Source organism: Hyperolius riggenbachi, chromosome 5, assembly GCF_040937935.1.
Source record: "Hyperolius riggenbachi isolate aHypRig1 chromosome 5, aHypRig1.pri, whole genome shotgun sequence".
Lineage (NCBI taxonomy): Eukaryota > Metazoa > Chordata > Amphibia > Anura > Hyperoliidae > Hyperolius > Hyperolius riggenbachi.
In genome coordinates this window covers 262,176,873-262,195,051 of record NC_090650.1, presented here as the reverse complement: position 1 = coordinate 262,195,051, position 18,179 = coordinate 262,176,873, and the positions used below count along the sequence as shown (strand labels likewise).

Below are 18,179 nucleotides of genomic sequence, written 5' to 3'. Positions count from 1 at the left end.
ATTAATTGAATTGCCTAAAGCCTGCATTGTTTGCAGCATACAAAGAAAATTCAACACCCAGCCATTCGCTCAATGCTTTTATACATCCTGGAGACAGAAAAACACTCTGCATACAGTATACGTATTTTAACATACGAATAAAAAAGTCAGTACAATACAAAAGGCATCCACTGAATGCTGCTATTTTCCAGGAGCAGCACCCATTCACTCCTGCCCCGTCCTATCAACTCTATGATTCAGCAAGGAACACGCCTCAGTATCGGCGAGTCCCAATCACATATCGCAGCGTGGGTGGAGCCCTTGCTTTGGCCAATGGGTGGAACGCCATTTCGGAGGGCGGGGTAAGAGCCTAGTGGTCGTGGTCGCGTGTGGTTGCTAGTTTGTTTCTTTCTGTTTACGTTTGCTGACCAAGATGGCTGTGGAAGAACTGATCGCGCTGGAGAAGTGTCTCGGCTTGAAGTCAGGGAAATACAGCAGCCGAGCTCAGGGGAACGGCCAGGTAATTGGTGGACGTGATATATGTCATTTCAGATGCCATGGTTAGTGAATAAGGTGCTCGAATCAGAAGCGTTGCCCAGTTCCTATCAATAATTGCAGAGGGTTGCCCTTTAAGTGGGCAGTATCTCTCGCACATGGGATTTCTGGATGTGTCTAACACGTGCGCCTTGCTAGTACTGTGTAACGTCTAATCGATATATTTATCCTGTAGTAAAGGCAGCTGCTAGCTATAAATAGTTCCCGAGTGTGCTGTGCTGCTGATGCAACAACCGGCTGGTCTTGGCTGTTCAAAGAAACATTCTAGCTTGGAACTTGAGCAAGTAGTTCCTGTAAAATCCTCTGGGAATCTCCGACTTAGATTTTACTGAATCAAAAATATACCAGTTATTTGTTTATAAAATACTTTGCACATATACTATTACTGTTTAATTAAATACGCCATGTTTAATTAACACAGTATAGATGGGCACTTGTTACATTAGAATCAATGGAATAAGCTATGCCTAGCGAGCGCACAGCACAATGCGCTGTGAAGAGCATACAGTAATGTCCCTAGTGTGAACGAGGCCTTATGCTGGCCATGAGAGAAAGGTAACAACACAGTGCATTTGCAGCATGGTATGTATGTGGCTGTGTAACTGCAGGTCAGACAAAAGTATCTATGCTGACCACCTGTTCGCTGCTGGAAGAACCTACAACAGGCATGCTGGACAAAGAAAACAGTGACCTGGTCTAGTTAATCACATTTTCTTTCAGGGTTTAGACACAGTATTACACACTGATTTGCCAAAACAGTAACATCCTCTGGTTAATATTGTCAGTCTCCTTTTCTGCTGTGAAAATAGCTCTGTCCTGTGACAAAAGACAATCGCACCAGATTTTTAATCCAGATCCAGCGAAGTAGAGGCTCTGTGTATCATACTTAACTTTTTTTTGCAAATGAGCTGCAACAATCTGATACCCAAAGGTAAAATTTGCATGATCTGAAAGAAAATATGATTTCCCAGACCAGGTCACCTTCTGTTTTCTTTTTCCAGTTCTGATCCCAGCATGTAGGTACTTTCAGCAGTGAACAGGGGTCAGCGTGGAATCTTACCTGCAGCTACACAGCCATATACATACCATGCTGCAACGCACTGTGTTCTGTTGCCTTTCTCTCATGGTCAAAATAGGGCCTCGGTCACACTAGGGGCGTTGCTGTACGCTTTTCACAATGCATTGTGCTGTGCGCTTTGCTAGGTAAAACTTTTCCATTGATTGTAACAAGTTCCCATCTATACGCTGTATTACAGGTACTTTCCGCTTGAGAAACCTAGCGTTGCATGCATTTTCAAATGAAAACAAATCTTTGACAACTGCTACATCAAACACGCTTAACAAGAACACGTTTAAGCGCACACGTTCGATTTAAAAAAGCACACTGAAATGTGTTACGAAACCTGCATCAATGCTTATGTGGTTTTGTATCATGCGCTTTGATATGTTTCTGAACACACCCAATGTAAACGAGGCCTTAACTGGGACAAACTGCTCCTCTGGTTTACCTCAGCGAGTCTGTTTCATTTTTGTTGACTGGCTGTGCGCACTCGATCACACTCTCGCCGACGGGAGTGTCCTGCGCATGCACAGGGTGAGAAAATCTCATTTTGCTTGGGACGCTTGAGCCACCGGGAGCGTGATCAAGGCTGCACAGGCGCAGTGCCCATTGACTGGCTAGTCGGCAAAAATGAAAATGACTCGCTACGGTGGACCAGAGGATCAGTTTGTCCCAGCTTGGGCAGGGGGCGGCTAATTGAAGCCCCAGTAAGTGAAACTTTGGGGTCAGTTTAGGTTCACATTTAAGCTCCCTGGCGGTATTATTTCTGGATTTTAGAGTCTTTTCTGAATGTTTTGGACCCTAAATCCAGGAAAAAATCATGCCAGCAGCAGCCCCAGCACTCTCTTACCTCCCTGGGCTCCAGCGCTGCAATTTTCCCTCTGTCCTCCGGGTTGCGCTGTAAGTCTGTAGTGAGATCATTGATGGAGATCTCACCAGAGTGATTCAGAGCCTCCGTGGAGAGGAAGTAGAATGCTTTCCTGCGCCTGGATCCCCCGGCAGGTGAGTAAAAACGCCTGCTGCGCTCCATTGCTCTGCATTGAGCTCCCGGCGGCTAGCCCGAGCATAGATCAGGATTACCGCCAGGGAGGTTAAAGCAGACCGGAACTCAGAACTTCCTCTCTGCTATAAAAGATATGCATCAGCATAATAACCTTTAAAGAAAAACATTTCTTTGTTACAGCTGATACAAATCCTGAAATACATCTGCACTGTTTCTACTTCCTGCTTTCACGGAAGCAGACATATTGTTAACATCCCGTGTGGGCCGGATTTACTATAAGGCACTGTAGGCACATGCCTACAAGTGCCTGATGATGGAAAGGCAGTTCACTCCCCAAGCCCCTCCCACCAGAGTCCTGATGAGGGTAAATGAGAGGATACTCACCCAGCTCTCTACATTCCACTGATGAGATCTCCATTCAGTTGGGGACACCTCTAGCAACTTAATACTGAGGGTATACCTGGCTACCTAATATTAAGGGGCACCTGTGGCTATAGGGAAGTAAGGGAGAAGTGACAGCTGGGTCAGCCAACACATTTGTGGTGTAGTTCAGAAGGGGGGGAGGTTGTAGGTTCATGGAGGGTGAAGTCTGAAGGTGCCTACACACGTCGTGTTTTTCCAAATGACCGGTCGTTTGCACGTCTGAACGAATCGGGCGTGTGTACAAACGTTCGTTCAGCTGATAACGCTGGTTTTGACGGTTCCGCTTGGCGGATCGGTCAAATCCAGTCTTATCAGCTGAACGACCGTATGTACACATGCCCAATTTGACGTTCAAACCACCGGTCGTTTGGAAAAATCCAACGTGTGTATGTGCCTTAATGTGCCAGGACACCTGTGCCTATAGACTCCTATGATGTAAATCTGGGCCTGCATCCTGTGCTTTCAAATGAGCTTATCTGCAATCTCTGCTGTTAGTCATGTGACACGGGAGAGATCAGACTACAACTTGTGATTAGGTACAAATGAGGAGGAATTAGACAGGGCAAACTCTTTAAATACATACAGGGTGCATTTCTCTGTTTTCCTCCTGTCCTGTGCAAGAGTTCGGGTCCACTTTACCTTTTTCTTAATTACATACTTTATTGCTGCTTGATATTGAGGATGGCGTTTCACTTTATTTAATGATCAATTTCTTCACATGCAGGTTCCTGTGCTTCAGACCAACGATGGTCCCAGCTTGGTGGGATTTGCCACCATTGCAACGCATTTAGTTACAGAGGCCAAAAAAGATGCCCTCCTTGGTGTTTCAATTGAAGAAAAGTCAATTGTACAACAGTGGTTGGAATATAGGATTACAGAGATAGATCGAATATCTTCCAAAGAAGATGTAAAAACTATTCTAAAGGTTAGTGAGTAACTTGGGGTTTTTTTTTGTTTTCATGTGTAAAGTCTTGTTTTTATTTTTGTGGTTGGTGATTTGAACGTATTGAACTTTTCAGTAAAGGTGCCCATACACTCGTCAGATTGGCAGCAGATAGATAAGAAATGCATCTGATGGTCTATCTGATGCGTTTTTAGAACATTTTTTACTAGGATAGAATTCCAACAGATTTCAGTTTGAAATCTATTGAAATTCGATCTGATCGCATTTTTTTGCCATCAGATTTCCATTAAGGCCAATGCAAACTGATAAGCAATCTCTTCAGATCGACCTAAATTTTCCACCCTGCAAGTTCGATGGAAATCCATCGAAATCGATCGAAATCGGCCATCGATCGGTCGATTGGCCAACCGATTTGCGATCGATCGGGATCGATCGGTCGGCCAGAAAATCGGCTGAGTGTATGGGCTGCTTAACTTGAGCATGCATTGGATGACTGTTCTAAATGTAGATGGGTGCACACAGGTCAATTTCTCTACTCTGCTTAAAGAACAAGCGACACCCATGCTAATCTAGAAATAAAAAACACATATATAAGTAGATACATATGACTTCTACTTACATAACAGATGTATTGTGCTATCCAAGTAATGATTCCTGTGAATTTTACAAAGGAAAAGCAGAAAATCCTTTTCTAGGCAGTGGCCATCTTGCCGAGCTAATTGCTGACATATCCTCCCTGACTCGTTTTCCCCCCTCCCTTCTCTTGCTCATTGTGTATTCATTAGCTGCCTTCCTCCCAGAGTCTTTTTTTAATTTATTTTATTTACACATCCAATCACTGAGTCACCTCAACCTTGCTTGTAAACACAAGTGATCAGCTAGGCAGGGGAATAAATGGAAGAGGAGGAATATAATATAGATAAAAAGAACTCCGAGCATTCAAAAGAACTTCAACTTTTTGGCACCAGGGCCAGTGCTCCTAAAGTATGTGATAACTCCAAACCATAACAGCAGAAAAAGTTTTGAATGCATTATTAGCATCTTCATTACTTAACCACCTTGCCGGTTATCCCAAGCTCAGCTCGGGATAACCCCCCCCCCCCCCCAGACCCCTGCGCAGCCTGGCCAATCAGTGCCAGGCAGCGCTGAGGGGCGGATCGGGATTCCCTGTGACGTCCATGACCTCATACCGCCCCGTCGGCATGGCGTCCAGGGAGGCCCTGCAGGAAATCCCGTTCTGAATGGGATTTCCTGTTTACTCTGATCGCCGAAGGTGATCGGAGTGGGTGAGGAGGGATGCTGCCGATCAGCGGCTATCATGTAGCGAGCCCTGGGCTCGCTACATGATTTAAAAAAAGTTCTGCGCTGCCTCCTTGCCGGCGGGAATTAGACCGGCAAGGAGGTTAATACACTCAGACCAGTTGCTGTTGAAATTTGATTTTTTTATGGTGACAATACCGCTTTAAAGGTGCACTCCATACACACATTTTGCTAGGTCTAGCGCTCAGTAAGGGCCCTTTTCCACTAGCCGACATGCGTCCTACGAGATGTGCAGTCGAATCCTGGAAGCCGTGCCATGCACAGCTATGGCAGTCGCTGCCAATCGCGCGGGCAAATGCTACAATGTCATCTGAATCACAATGGTAAGTAATTCGGACGGCTGCTGCATTATCCCCTATTGCAGAGTTTCCACGCACGACTTGCCTGAGGATTAGGCTTGATTTTCGCAGCAGTGGAAACTGGCCCTAAAGCTCGTTTTTGTTTGTGTAGGCTCTGGCCACTTCTTGACCTACAGGCTGTCATTGTTATAAGCCACAATCTCTGAGGTTCAGGCTGTGCCTGCCGGTTTGCAGAATGTTTAGTAAAATGTCGCAGTTGCCCCGTCCACAAAACTTAAATCAACTCAGCTTAGCTGTTTCTGGTGACATGTTCAAAATTTAAGTCAGGAAGTTGCAAAAGCCTCATTTCACACACACAAACATTTAGCTTTTGAACTACTAAGCCATTAGATTTGTGCCTAGAGATGTGCTTTAATAAAAGGGAAATGCTCCCCAACAACCTACGTTACAATCCTGTCTAGAGGAAATGCAGTAATTTTAATTTTCTTGAACTGGGTTTGCCAGCAAGGCACATGGAAATGTTGAGCATCATTTTAAAATACAGCAGGAGAGGGGTTATGTGTTGACCATATTAAATACATTTACAATATTTTGCTGAAATGTAAATGCAAAAGTAAAGGGTGCCATACATCTAGCGATTCAACCAAGAGACAAATCTCTCTCTGATAAGCAAAAGATCTGTCATCTGCCCATACACCACAGGCAGATTCCCGATCAATTTCTTGCTGAAATCGATCCGGAATCGGCCTGGTGTGCCTTATTTGTCCACCTCGTCGCCCCGGTGCTGTCCTCTAATGAACCCCACCCCCCACCAAACAACCCCCCCAGGCACTTGTAAAGTATACATTACCTGTCCGCGGCCTGTGCTTGTCCCCCTGCTGACTTCCGGGATTCCTCCATTCTGCATACACGCGCACCTAAGTAATTACATGGGGCGCGCGTGTATAGATAGCGGAATGTGCCCGGAGCAGCAGAGGGACAAGCGAAGGCCGCAGACAGGTACTGTATACTTCAGTGGGTGCCAGGGGGGACATTTATCATTAGGGGGACGGCGTCGGGGGTTTCGTTGCGTTTGTCAATCGCCGTTCCCGCAGCGCACCCGATCGTGCAAGTCGACACAACCTCTTGCAGCATGCACGGGTGACAATGCGGACAATTTTCATCCAGAAATTGGTCGCTTTGTCCGGGCATGCACTTGGCGGTACTGATTTTCATCCAATTTGATTAGAATCAAATTCAGCGGTCGATTGGCCTCAAAGTCGCCTGATGTAGCAATAGACCCTGAATGAGCATGCAGATCACATGCTCTAAGGCCTGGTGCACGCCAGAGGAGTTTTTCTGAGCGTTTTGAGTTTTTAAATCTGCTGCTAATGTTATCCTATGTGTTTTGTAATAAACCCCATAGCATTACATTGGGAAGCGCTTTTGAAACCTCTAAAAGCTCTTCCCAATGTAATGCTATGGGTTTTTTACAAAACCTCATTGCTCCAGTGTGCACAGACACATAGGATAACATTAGCAGCAGATTTAAAAACTCAAAACGCTCATAAAAACTCCTCTGGTGTGCACCAGGCCTAACTGAAGTCTGGCTGGATTAGCAGCAAGCATGTTTCAGGTGTGTGATTTTAGAGGGGGCCAAAAAGATCACACAACTGGTATTGTTTAACCTCCCTGGCGGTTAATTTTTCTTGCCAAATGGGCAAAAACCCTTTTTTTTTTTTGTTTTTTGTTTTTTGTTTTTTTTGTTTCATGTAAAGCTACCAGAGTGGTAGCTACATGAAACACCACTAGAGGGTGCATGTGTCCCTCTAGTGCAATCGTCGCCGGCACTAATAGCAAACGAGAGCGCGTATATAACGCGTTCCCCTGTTTGGCTTCTCCTGTCGCCATGGCGACGATCGGGATGACATCATGGACGTCAGCTGACGTCAGGCGCACCCGATCCAGCCCATAGCGCTGCCCGGAACTCATTGGTCCGGGCAGCGCAGGCCTCTGGCGGGAGGGGGCCTCTTACGCCGCTGCGTGCGGGCGATCGCCGCAGAGCGGCGGCGATCAAGCTGTGCGCGCGGCTAGCAAAGTGCTGGCTGTGCGCACAGCACTTTGAATGGGGCGAATCGCCCGAATAGTGCCGGAGAAATCCTCCTGCGCGGCATAGCCCGAGCTCAGCTTGGGCTTACTGCCAGGGAGGTTAAAATGAAATAAATATGGCAGCCACCAAATGCTTCTTTGTGTATGATTTTTAGAGTCTTTAAATGCGTACTTTAAACTTAATGTCATTACTGGAGTTGTTTTCCTTACATCTGACAAGGACTACATGTAGCTGTTATGCCTATATGACTTGATCTCAGTGTTAGTAACACATTATTTAATAATGTGTTAAATATACGAAATATAATTTGTTTAAATATCGTGTTTCATTTATGACTGTAGTTTGAGGTTAAAGAAGTCTCTCCTGTGGTTGTTTTATTTAATCTTCTTTAGCATTATATCCTAAGTGGAATCGCCACAATCCCGCGGCAGAACGAGAAATAGACCTGCAAAATTCCATGACTTTGCAGGTCACAGATTCTGTTGCCCTGGGGAAGGCAGAGCTTTGCACTGTAGCTCTGCCTCCTAGCCAGTCAATCTCTGCCTCTCCTCACCCCTCTCAGTAAAAGAAGACAGAGGGGAGGGAGGAGGCGGAGATCTGCGGAGATTGATGTGAGTAAAGGCAGAGCTACAGTGTAAAGCTCTGCCTCTACCAGGGAATGTGGTTTGCAGAGCCCAGAAACTTTGCTGGGCTTTTTCTCTAGTATAAAACCCTCGTTCTGCTGTGGGATAGCGGCAAATGCACTTAGGATATTATGCTGAACAGAATTAAATAAGGGAAAAAATGAGTCTTCAGAGCCTCTTTAAGCTGCAGAAAGGAAAAAACGCTGAAATATTGCCCATTTGTTTTAATAGCGGATGTAACCGCTACCAGTGTTTGGCTTTATTACATTTCACACTGTCCATCCTTTTGTACTGGCATGCTTGATAATACTGCACAAATCCCATAGCTGTACTATGTCTGGGAGCGCTGTGTTAAGCACAAAGCACCAGGATTATCCAGTGATAAGCTTGAAGGGTATTCCAACATGTCAGATCACTTATAACTGGTACTAATTTGAATATGTTGTGGTAAACGCTGTTGGCCACATCTTGCCGTAGATAATAATAAAACTGTTCAGAGATGAAGAAAAATGATTTAGAGACACTCTGCTGTGGGCCAAATTGTACATTTTACAATGTTAAATAAAATCAGGAACTTTCTACCTCGAAGTATTTTCAGAATAGACAAACTGCTGCACATACTCCTATTATAATAATTTGTATCGAGATCAATTTAGTTTAAAGTGGACCTGAACTCAGAACTTGATCTCTGCTGTAAAAGATAAGCAACAGCATAATAACCTTTAAAGAAACATTTCTTGGTTACAGCTGATCCTACAATAAGTCTGCACTGTTTTTTTTTTTGTTGCATGCTTTCATGGAAGCAAGCATATTGTTAACATCCTGTGCTTTCAAATGAGCTTCAGTCAGCTGATACAGGGGAGAGATCCAATTACAACTTGTGATTAGACACAGACCAGGGGGAATTAGACAGACTAAAGGTGCATACCCACGTTGGATTTTTTTAAACGACTGGTCGTGTGGACGTCAAATCGGGCGTGTGTACGGTCGGTCATTCACCTGATAAGACTGGTTTTGACGGATCCCCTGGGTGGATCGTTCAAATCCAGTTTTATCAGGTGAACGACCGACCGTACACACATCCGATTTGACGTCCAAATGACCAGTCGTTTGGAAAAATCCGACGTGTGTATGCACCTTTAAGCCTCATCTACACCATACAAAATTTTTTTTTTTTTTATGTTTTTTTTGTCCGATTTTGATTCAATCCGACATGTCTGAAAACAATGGCAAATTGAATCGAATCCCGATAGGACATGTCGGATTGAATCGGACAAAAATTGTATGGTGTAGATGGGGCTTAAACTCTTAAGTACATACAATGTACAGTTCTGTTTTCCTTCTGTCCTGTGCAAGAGTTCAGGTGCACTTTAAAGGAATACTGTAATGAAAAATTTTTTAACTTACCTGGGGCTTCAAATAGAGAACACAGATTCCAGGCTTGAAACATTACTCTGTTTAAGATGGTCATAGCAAGCTTCAAACTGAGATGGGAAGATAGTCTTCTATTTCTTTGTTATAGAAATTTGCCAGCAAAAAAAAAAAATGGTCCATTGGCTTCCTGAATCCTCTTGCAGCCCACCGTTCCATTGCAAGGTCCCTGTATGCCTATTTGACTTGCGCCAGTCGAACAGGTTTCTTCCGGTGCCATGGGTAAGTGCTTCCTGGCTGGGCATGCACAAGTAAGATCCATGCATGCCCAGTAGATTGAAGCAGCTCATGCTTTTTTGCAGTCATTTGCAAAGGACAAAACTCTAGAACACTGGATACATATTGTAAATCGCAAGGATTTTTTTCCACTAGTGAAACTCAATTGTGTTCCAACCTGGCCTGATCACAAAAGCTGGTCCTGCGCTTGCATAGCCAATTCTGTGAAAATTGCGAAGCACAATCACTGACTTAAGACTAAGCTATCAATTATATTGTAAAAATTGCACTTTGTTTTGCGATTTGCAAAACAGCCTCAAGTTGATTACACATGTGCTCATTAACTTCACTTTTCCGACCCTCCCACGACTTTTCTCACCACATATAGAGTGAGTGGTACAACCCTGTATGGTACTCATACACGGAACAATAAAAATGGTACATTTTCCAGTTTGTTTGTTTTTTTAAAAAAAAAATCAGATCAGACATATTGGAAAAATCTTTATATTCGATCTAACGGAATAATCGAACTAAACGATCTAATACAAAAAAAATTGTACCATGTATAGGCACATATACTCAGATTTTTATTTTAATATTAAGCTCCATTCTCATCTTTGGAGCACTTCCATGTGATTAAATGGATCTTGACAATATTCCTTAGATATTGTCTTAAGCCACATCTACACGCGTAGATGCGGCGGCAGTGTTCCTTATCAATCGAGCCGATAAGGCCCGACAGGTCGGATCTTGCTACCGCCGATTCCCTGCTCGTTCCCCGCGAGGGGACAATGGCAGGGAATCGAGCAGAGGATAAGCGGCGCGGGGACGAGCAGGAATCGAGCGGGTATTGATTCCGACGTGCGAGCGGGGACACAGAAGAGGCGATCCGGCGGCTAACCGAGCCGCCGGATCGTCGCCTCATCTACGCGTGTAGATGAGGCTTAACTTGTTACAGAGCACCCTGTAATCAGTGTTGTATAGCCACAGAGAAGTTTTGTGCTATGCTACTGACGGATACTGTATTTGTCTCCTGATCACACAGTTCATGGTTAGATTGAATAAACAGTTTGTAGATGCACTCATCCACTTGTGCCTTAGTGTCATCAGCCAAACTGCATATTCTGCAACCAGTCACTATAGACATTCCCCATGGATAAGGCTCCCGTATAAGGTGTTCTCTCTGTCCACTGTCTATAGGAAGTAGAGATGCACACTAGGGTGAACCAAACAGCAGGTCTGTACATATATCGCAAGTTTCACATAAAGCTCTCTCACCTTCGCTCTTCCCTCACATAACAATGTTTACCAATAATTTGACACCAAGTAATTTATTTAGAAAGTGGAATTTACTGTTAAGGAATTTTACTGTTGCACATTTAATTTATTGTGTTTTTGGTTTGTTATTTTAGGACCTTAACTGTTATCTGGAGGACAGAGTGTACATGGCTGGGAACAAATTCACACTAGCAGATATTTTAATTTACTACGGCCTGCATCCATTTTTTGTAAGTATATATAATCATGAAAGGAGAGATCATCACAGAGAATAAAACGGCAGTTATCTGCATTTTTTTTTTAAAATTAGGTAGTGCAAAGAAAAACTCAGTGATGTGGTCCTAAAAGGATTTAGGACCGTTTCAAGCTTGTTTTAAAAACGTATCTATGGGATACATTTTTAAAGCTCTGTAGAAACTCTGGAAGCAGATCCTATGTTAAAAATAGGTCCTGCTCCCACTCGTGCAGAAACACGGATCTGTGTTGCAGAGAACGAAAACATTGCAGAGTCCAGATTTGACACTTTTTTTTTTTTCCCCCAGACTGGATGAGAAAACGTTTCCAATGCAAGCCTATGAGAACGGACACTGTCCGCTCTCACTAGGATAGTCGCCCATTTCGGCCGCATCCCGTTGCCGCTGTGGAGTCCTACTCAGCCCTCCATCAACGCCGCTTGGTCCAGGCTGAATAGCCCGGAGGCCGACAGAAGCATGAGGATTTTCCATTGTGCTGCAATAGACCGGTGGGAATACTCAGCAATAGAGAGAATTCTCATTGGTTCATGTTGAACCAATGAAAATTCTCACTGTTGCTAGGCAGAATTGGCCTGTTGCAGCCTATGGAGAGCCAAGTTTCTTCTGGCCTCCAGGCTGTGGAAGAGACTGAGCAGTGGCGGCAAGACAGGTGAGCGGCGATGCATAGGTACCGAAGCGATCGAGGTGCTGACGCGGATTGTGCCCTACCATCCAGATCAGATCTGTGTTGAACGGATCCGTTTTTTAGAAAACTGGATCCAATCTGAAACCTGACAGACAATTGTCTATTTGCCCTAAGTCGGGGTTGGTCAACTTTAGTTCTCAAGTACCCCCATTAGTGCATGGTTTGCAGAAAACCATAAAAATTCACAGGTGAGGTTATTGGTGTCTGAGCAGAGCTCATTAGCTACATCTGTGGATTTCCTCAAAACATGCAATGTTGGGGATACTGTTCTTGTTAGCCCACAATGACAAGGAAACAGTAGGATACAAACCAAGAACAGTAATTCCCTTACAAAACCGCACCACTCAAACCAAGATCAATGCAATTCAACTTTATTCAGACAACAAAAAATAATAAAAACACTTAAAAACAGGTATGGTTGACAGCCACGACAAAATTCATATAAACAGTGAATTCCCCTGAGTCCAAAGGATTATAAGTACATCAATGTGTAAATACATGAATAAAAATACATGCAGGGGATCCTAGTAAAATAAATAGTCCCTTTAAGGTCAATCTGCCTGGCAGACTACAGCACTCAAAAAATACATATGAAAAGTGCATTGCATATAGTACAAATCATTATGTGCGTAAATAGCAACCAATTGTTAGAAAAAGAATCCAGAACGGATTTAAAGTGACAAGTGCAAAGATCACCAATGTGAAGTAAGGTGACGGTAGTGCCAAAGTGATGAAAGTGAAGATGAGGAGAGTACCCAGTACTTACCAAGGCAGACACGACTTTCTAATCTAGGTGTCTGCCTTGGTAAGTACTGGGTACTCTCCTCATCTTCACTTTCATCACTTTGGCACTACCGTCACCTTACTTCACATTGGTGATCTTTGCACTTGTCACTTTAAATCCGTTCTGGATTCTTTTTCTAACAATTGGTTGCTATTTACGCACCTAATGATTTGTACTATATGCAATGCACTTTTCATATGTATTTTTTGAGTGCTGTAGTCTGCCAGGCAGATTGACCTTAAAGGGACTATTTATTTTACTAGGATCCCCTGCATGTATTTTTATTCATGTATTTACACATTGATGTACTTATAATCCTTTGGACTCAGGGGAATTCACTGTTTATATGAATTTTGTCGTGGCTGTCAACCATACCTGTTTTTAAGTGTTTTTATTATTTTTTGTTGTCTGAATAAAGTTGAATTGCATTGATCTTGGTTTGAGTGGTGCGGTTTTGTAAGGGAATTACTGTTCTTGGTTTGTATAGTGTTTCATTAAGTTCCCCTTCTGCACACTCATAGATTACCTATTGTAGGTGTTTGGTTGATGGTGCTTGCCCCCTTTGTGTGTAAAAATGTCAAGGAAACAGTAGGAGGCGTGCCCTAGTCCAAAATTGTGCTATGATAGTTGAGGAGCCTGAAAGAATTGGTGACAGAACCTACAACATGGTGCATGACTACCAGGGCTGTGGAGTCAGTCGAGGAGTCGGAGCAATTTTTGGGTACCTGGAGTCGGGAAAAATTACTCGGACTCCTAATTAATTTAAACTAATTTAAAATAGAAATTATGATAAAATGTTCTCATACATAATTTATATATACAGTAATAGCTGTGCTTGGTCCACAAAAATGAAATGAACCAATCAAAAAATAGTTACTTGTGCTGCTTCAATAAAGCAGTCCCCATATTTTTAAAGAGAACCCGAGGTGGGTTTGAAGAATATTATCTGCATACAGAGGCTGGATCTGCCTATACAGCCCAGCCTCTGTTGCTATCCCAAACCCCCCTAAGGTCCCCCTGCACTCTGCAATCCCTCATAAATCACAGTCACGCTGCTGACAAACAGCTTGTCAGAGCTGGCTGTGTTTATCTCTATAGTGTCAGTCTGCTGCTCTCCCCGCCTCCTGCAGAACTCCAGTCCCCGCCTGCATCCCTTCCGTGCCTGCTGATTAGAGGGAAGGGACGGGGGCAGGGACCGAAGCTATGCAGGAGGCGGGGGAGCAGCTGAGACTGACACTACAGATGTAAACACAGCCTTACAGCATGGCTGTGATTTATGATGGATTGCAGAGTGCAGGGGGACCTTAGTGGGGTTTGGGATAGCAACAGAGGCTGGGCTGTATAGGCAGATCCAGCAGATAACATTCTTTAAACACACCTCGGGTTCTCTTTAAAGTCAGATATACATATCTGATTGTGACTGTATATATAATGTGTACACAAGAATCTCTTATGTATACTAAATAACATTTATGCTGTAAGAATAAAGCCTGATGTGTAGCCGTGTCACTAATAGAGATGGTCAATGAGATGGAAATAATTCTGTGCTGATGCTGGTTTATGCAAATTTATGCACTCCCTTTGCTTATAAAATCAAATAATTTGATATGTTAAAATTTTGGTTTGATGACTACGAATTAAAGGGTACCTGAGACTTCTGAAAAAAGTTTTATACATACCTGGGGCTTCCTCCAGCCCCCTTCAGGATAATCAGTCCCTCGCTGTCGTCCTCCACCACCTGGATCTTCTGCTATGAGTCCCAGTAATAAAGCCAGTCAGCGCAGTCCGGCCGTGTGCCACTCCCACAGCCAGGAGCATTCTGCACCTGCGCAATAGTGCTGCGCAGGTGTAGTACGCTTCCGGGCGCTGAGTGTGTGCATGCACACAACGCCTGATTGGCTCGAGTACCTGGACCCAAAGCAGAAGACCCAGGTGGCGGAGGAGGACGGCGAGGGACTGATAAGCCTGAAAGGGGCTGGATGAAGCCCCAGGTATGTATAAAACTTTAATTTCATCGGTCTCAGGTTTACTTTGTTACACAGTAGTACTATATTCTACATATGCACTCCCCACAAAGCTGCAAGGAATCCACTGAGAATGTTGTGCACATTGAACACCTCTGTGTTCAGTCACCCATAAACTTGGTTCAGATTGTGCATGAAGAATGTGTAATAGAGGAAGAATCCCCTCATTCCCCTGCAGAGTACCTGCACATCACTCTTACATGTACCCACAGTTACATTGCCTAGGGCCTGATAGATGTTCTTTGTTCCGGTTTGTACCTTCTACAAGTACCCTTACCAAGGACTAGTTTTAGTCTGACTGACTGAAAGTATTAGATGCAGAAGATCTGCCGGATATCCAGATAACTGGTATTGTATAAAAGGGAATAAATATAGCAGCCTCCATATCCCTCTCACTTTAGTTGCCTTTTAAAATTACTAAGCGTTGGCAGTTAAGAGATGCATTTCATGTTCCATACTTTCAATCACCAAGATTGTAATATGCAAATTAGGAGTCTGAGTCAGTGGAATCCTAAACTGAGGAGTTTAAATCGGTGGCTTTTTGTACCGACTCCACAGCCCTGATGACTACAACATGACTTGAGCTATGGTTCCACTGTGCGGGCGTAGAATGCATTAGAATCTCTCTAGCTGTATGGGGATTCTGACGCACAGGTCCGCTGTGGGAAACAGTCACATAGTGGCAGGAGGAGGGCATTGAAGCAAAGCTTACTTGGTTTACACTCAGGCTTTTGAAATGCAGTTAATACTGTATTTCTCAGTTACCTTTGATCAGTTTCTTTATTTTGCTAGACTGAATTAATAGACTTTGCGTTACATGGGTTGTATGATGTTTTTAAAAAGGATAATTTTGGTTTTCTTTCCTAGGTTGACCTTTCCTTCCAAGAAAAGGAGACTTACATCAATGTATCGCGCTGGTTCAGTCACATTCAGCACAATCCTGAAGTCAGACAGCATCTCCCGAGCTTAGTCTTCATTAAGAACCGAATCTATACCAATATCCATTAGACTAGCTGACAAAACCTCACTGGCAATCCCTCTTACTACAAACTACATGCTTCCTGTTGTAACACGGCCATTGACACCATATGGCCTTAGGTGGTCATAGTAGCCATATGAAGTGTCTGCAAATATTTCCAGAGCTCAGTTTTGTATTTATTTAAAAATAAACTAAATGGAAATGAAGTTACTTTGTAAAAGTATAAAAGATATGTATGGTTCCTCTTGCAGGATCTCCCACTAGGATGTTGGCAGGCTGGTAGCTATTGCCAGCGGATCCTGCCCTCTCCTTCGTGCTCTAGGCCTCGCTTACACACATCAGAGCGAGGCTTGCAAATGAGACCCATACATATTCCTATCTGTATTGAATTTTGCACATAGTGTCACGCAACATTGCACAGTTAAGTATCATTCTTTGTATATTTTCCCTTTTAGCGAATTTTTTTTTTATTTTTAGCACTAATATTGTGCCTGTAATTGTTTTTAGTACATGTTGCCAAATGCACACAATAAGTTGTTTTGTATCATTTTATTAAAATTACATTGTAAAGGAACAGCTGGTATCAACTCAACAAATTTTAATTTTATTCTTAAAAATAAATATTCATTTCTAAGTGGATTTATACGTTTGTGTGTGTGTGTATATGTATATGTAGCGTAGCCTTCCTCGACCTTTTAACTTGGAGGAACCCTGCAAATAATTTTTTGATCTCACTGAACCCTTGCATTTATTTTTGCAGGAGGCATGGACTTTTAAAGGCTGTCACTACCACCTCCTGCTCCTTATTTTGATGCTTTTTATTGATGTTTTATTATTTTGACTCCCAGGGAACCCTGGTTGAGAAAGGCTGAGAGGGAGATTGCTCCTAATATTCAGCACAAAAATGAGGTGGTTCCCAGCTTATAACACTAATATCACAAATATGATACCTAAGTACCCTCATCCTAACCTGCATTCTGATGTATTGTTACCCTTATTCATACACAATACTTTAACCTAACCAGTTAACACAGTGGTACGTTGTGTTCCATGTTCAACAGGAACCTAACAAAAAAGTCATATACCCGTGTTATGTCACATTCAGTAGGTACAGTGAATCATACAGATAATGAAAAGGTATGCTTCCCTGTACCTGCTAACATGTGCATGTATTGGTAACTCACTGCATGCAGTGCGTTACCATAACGCAACACATTACACTAACTGAATGTCGCGTACACCTAATGCAGTGCGGTAAGCAGCGTTACAAGATTTTATAACGTGCATCCGTAACATCCCACTGTGAACCTTTCCTTACTTGACTCACACAGACTCAAAAAACATTCTGATCTCCTCTAACTTCCTAAAACGCTGGATGCTCCATGATTCCCAAGTTACTGTTGCATTGCAAAATATGTGCAGTGATTTGTTGCTTTGGTAAAGGGTGTTTTTTTTTTCCCCTCATTCTCTCCTTTTAATTATCCTATTCTCTGCTGAATCAATGTTCAGGACTGGTGAAACTGTCACAGGCCACTGGAGCCTTCCTGTTGGTTAGTAGTGATGGTCATGTCCAGGAGAACTAATGGAGAAGCATGTGATCTGTTTGGGCAGCTGATAAAAGTGCAAGTCTCTAATTTGCTAGTCATGATCATGTGCTAAAGCAGGATGTGATCACAGTAAATCGGAGCTTTGCAAATCCATCAGCTGATCAAACAAATCACATGCTTCTCCATTTATTATTATTGATTTATATAGCGCCAGCATCTTCCGCAGCGCTGTACAATAGCATACAGGGTATAACAATACATAGCATAAAATACAAACAGTTGATACAAGACAAGAGGGTATAACAACTAAAACAGTGAACAAATTAACATTTTACACAGAGGTGGGAGGTATGTACACCTATTACACACCATTGTGAGATAAAAGGGAAGAGAGCCCTGGCAAAAAGGCTTTACACTCTAAACATTTAGGCTACTTTCCCACCAAGACGTTGCATTTTAGGGGACGTTATGGTCGCATAACTGCCCCTATGCAACGCATGGTGGTGTTGAAGTTGGACGTCAGAATGAGCTGCGTTATGCAGCTCTCAAAGCAGCCGCTCCAGGTTAGTGATAGGAAGTCTGGATCTTTTTAAGGATTCGGATCATTTGAATCGGATCTTTGAACCGAATCATTTTACTAGGGAAGCAGACTGGTTGTGGTGATCCGGATGATTCGACTCACAAAAAAGATCCGGATCAAATGAACGATTCGTTCATGATCTAGAC

The 18,179-nt window shown here is 43.3% G+C and overlaps 1 protein-coding gene across 1 annotated transcript; it reads left to right on the top strand.

Annotated features, from left to right (window-relative positions):
• Positions 1 to 344: 344 nt before the first annotated feature.
• Positions 345 to 16,545, top strand: EEF1E1 (eukaryotic translation elongation factor 1 epsilon 1). Its single transcript, XM_068234621.1, has 4 exons — positions 345 to 499; positions 3,745 to 3,945; positions 11,315 to 11,410; positions 15,795 to 16,545. Exons 1-4 carry the CDS (start codon positions 413 to 415, stop codon positions 15,933 to 15,935), a joined length of 525 nt encoding a protein of 174 aa, XP_068090722.1. The 5' UTR covers positions 345 to 412; the 3' UTR covers positions 15,936 to 16,545.
• Positions 16,546 to 18,179: the final 1,634 nt, after the last annotated feature.

Bases quoted from the DNA above. Each gene is read 5' to 3' on its own strand.
- EEF1E1 (XM_068234621.1), top strand. From the start codon at position 413: ATGGCTGTGGAAGAACTGATCGCGCTGGAGAAGTGTCTCGGCTTGAAG. The intron at 500-3,744 runs GTAATTGGTGGA...CTTCACATGCAG, and splicing joins GAGCTCAGGGGAACGGCCAG to GTTCCTGTGCTTCAGACCAA. The intron at 11,411-15,794 runs GTAAGTATATAT...TTTCTTTCCTAG, and splicing joins ACGGCCTGCATCCATTTTTT to GTTGACCTTTCCTTCCAAGA.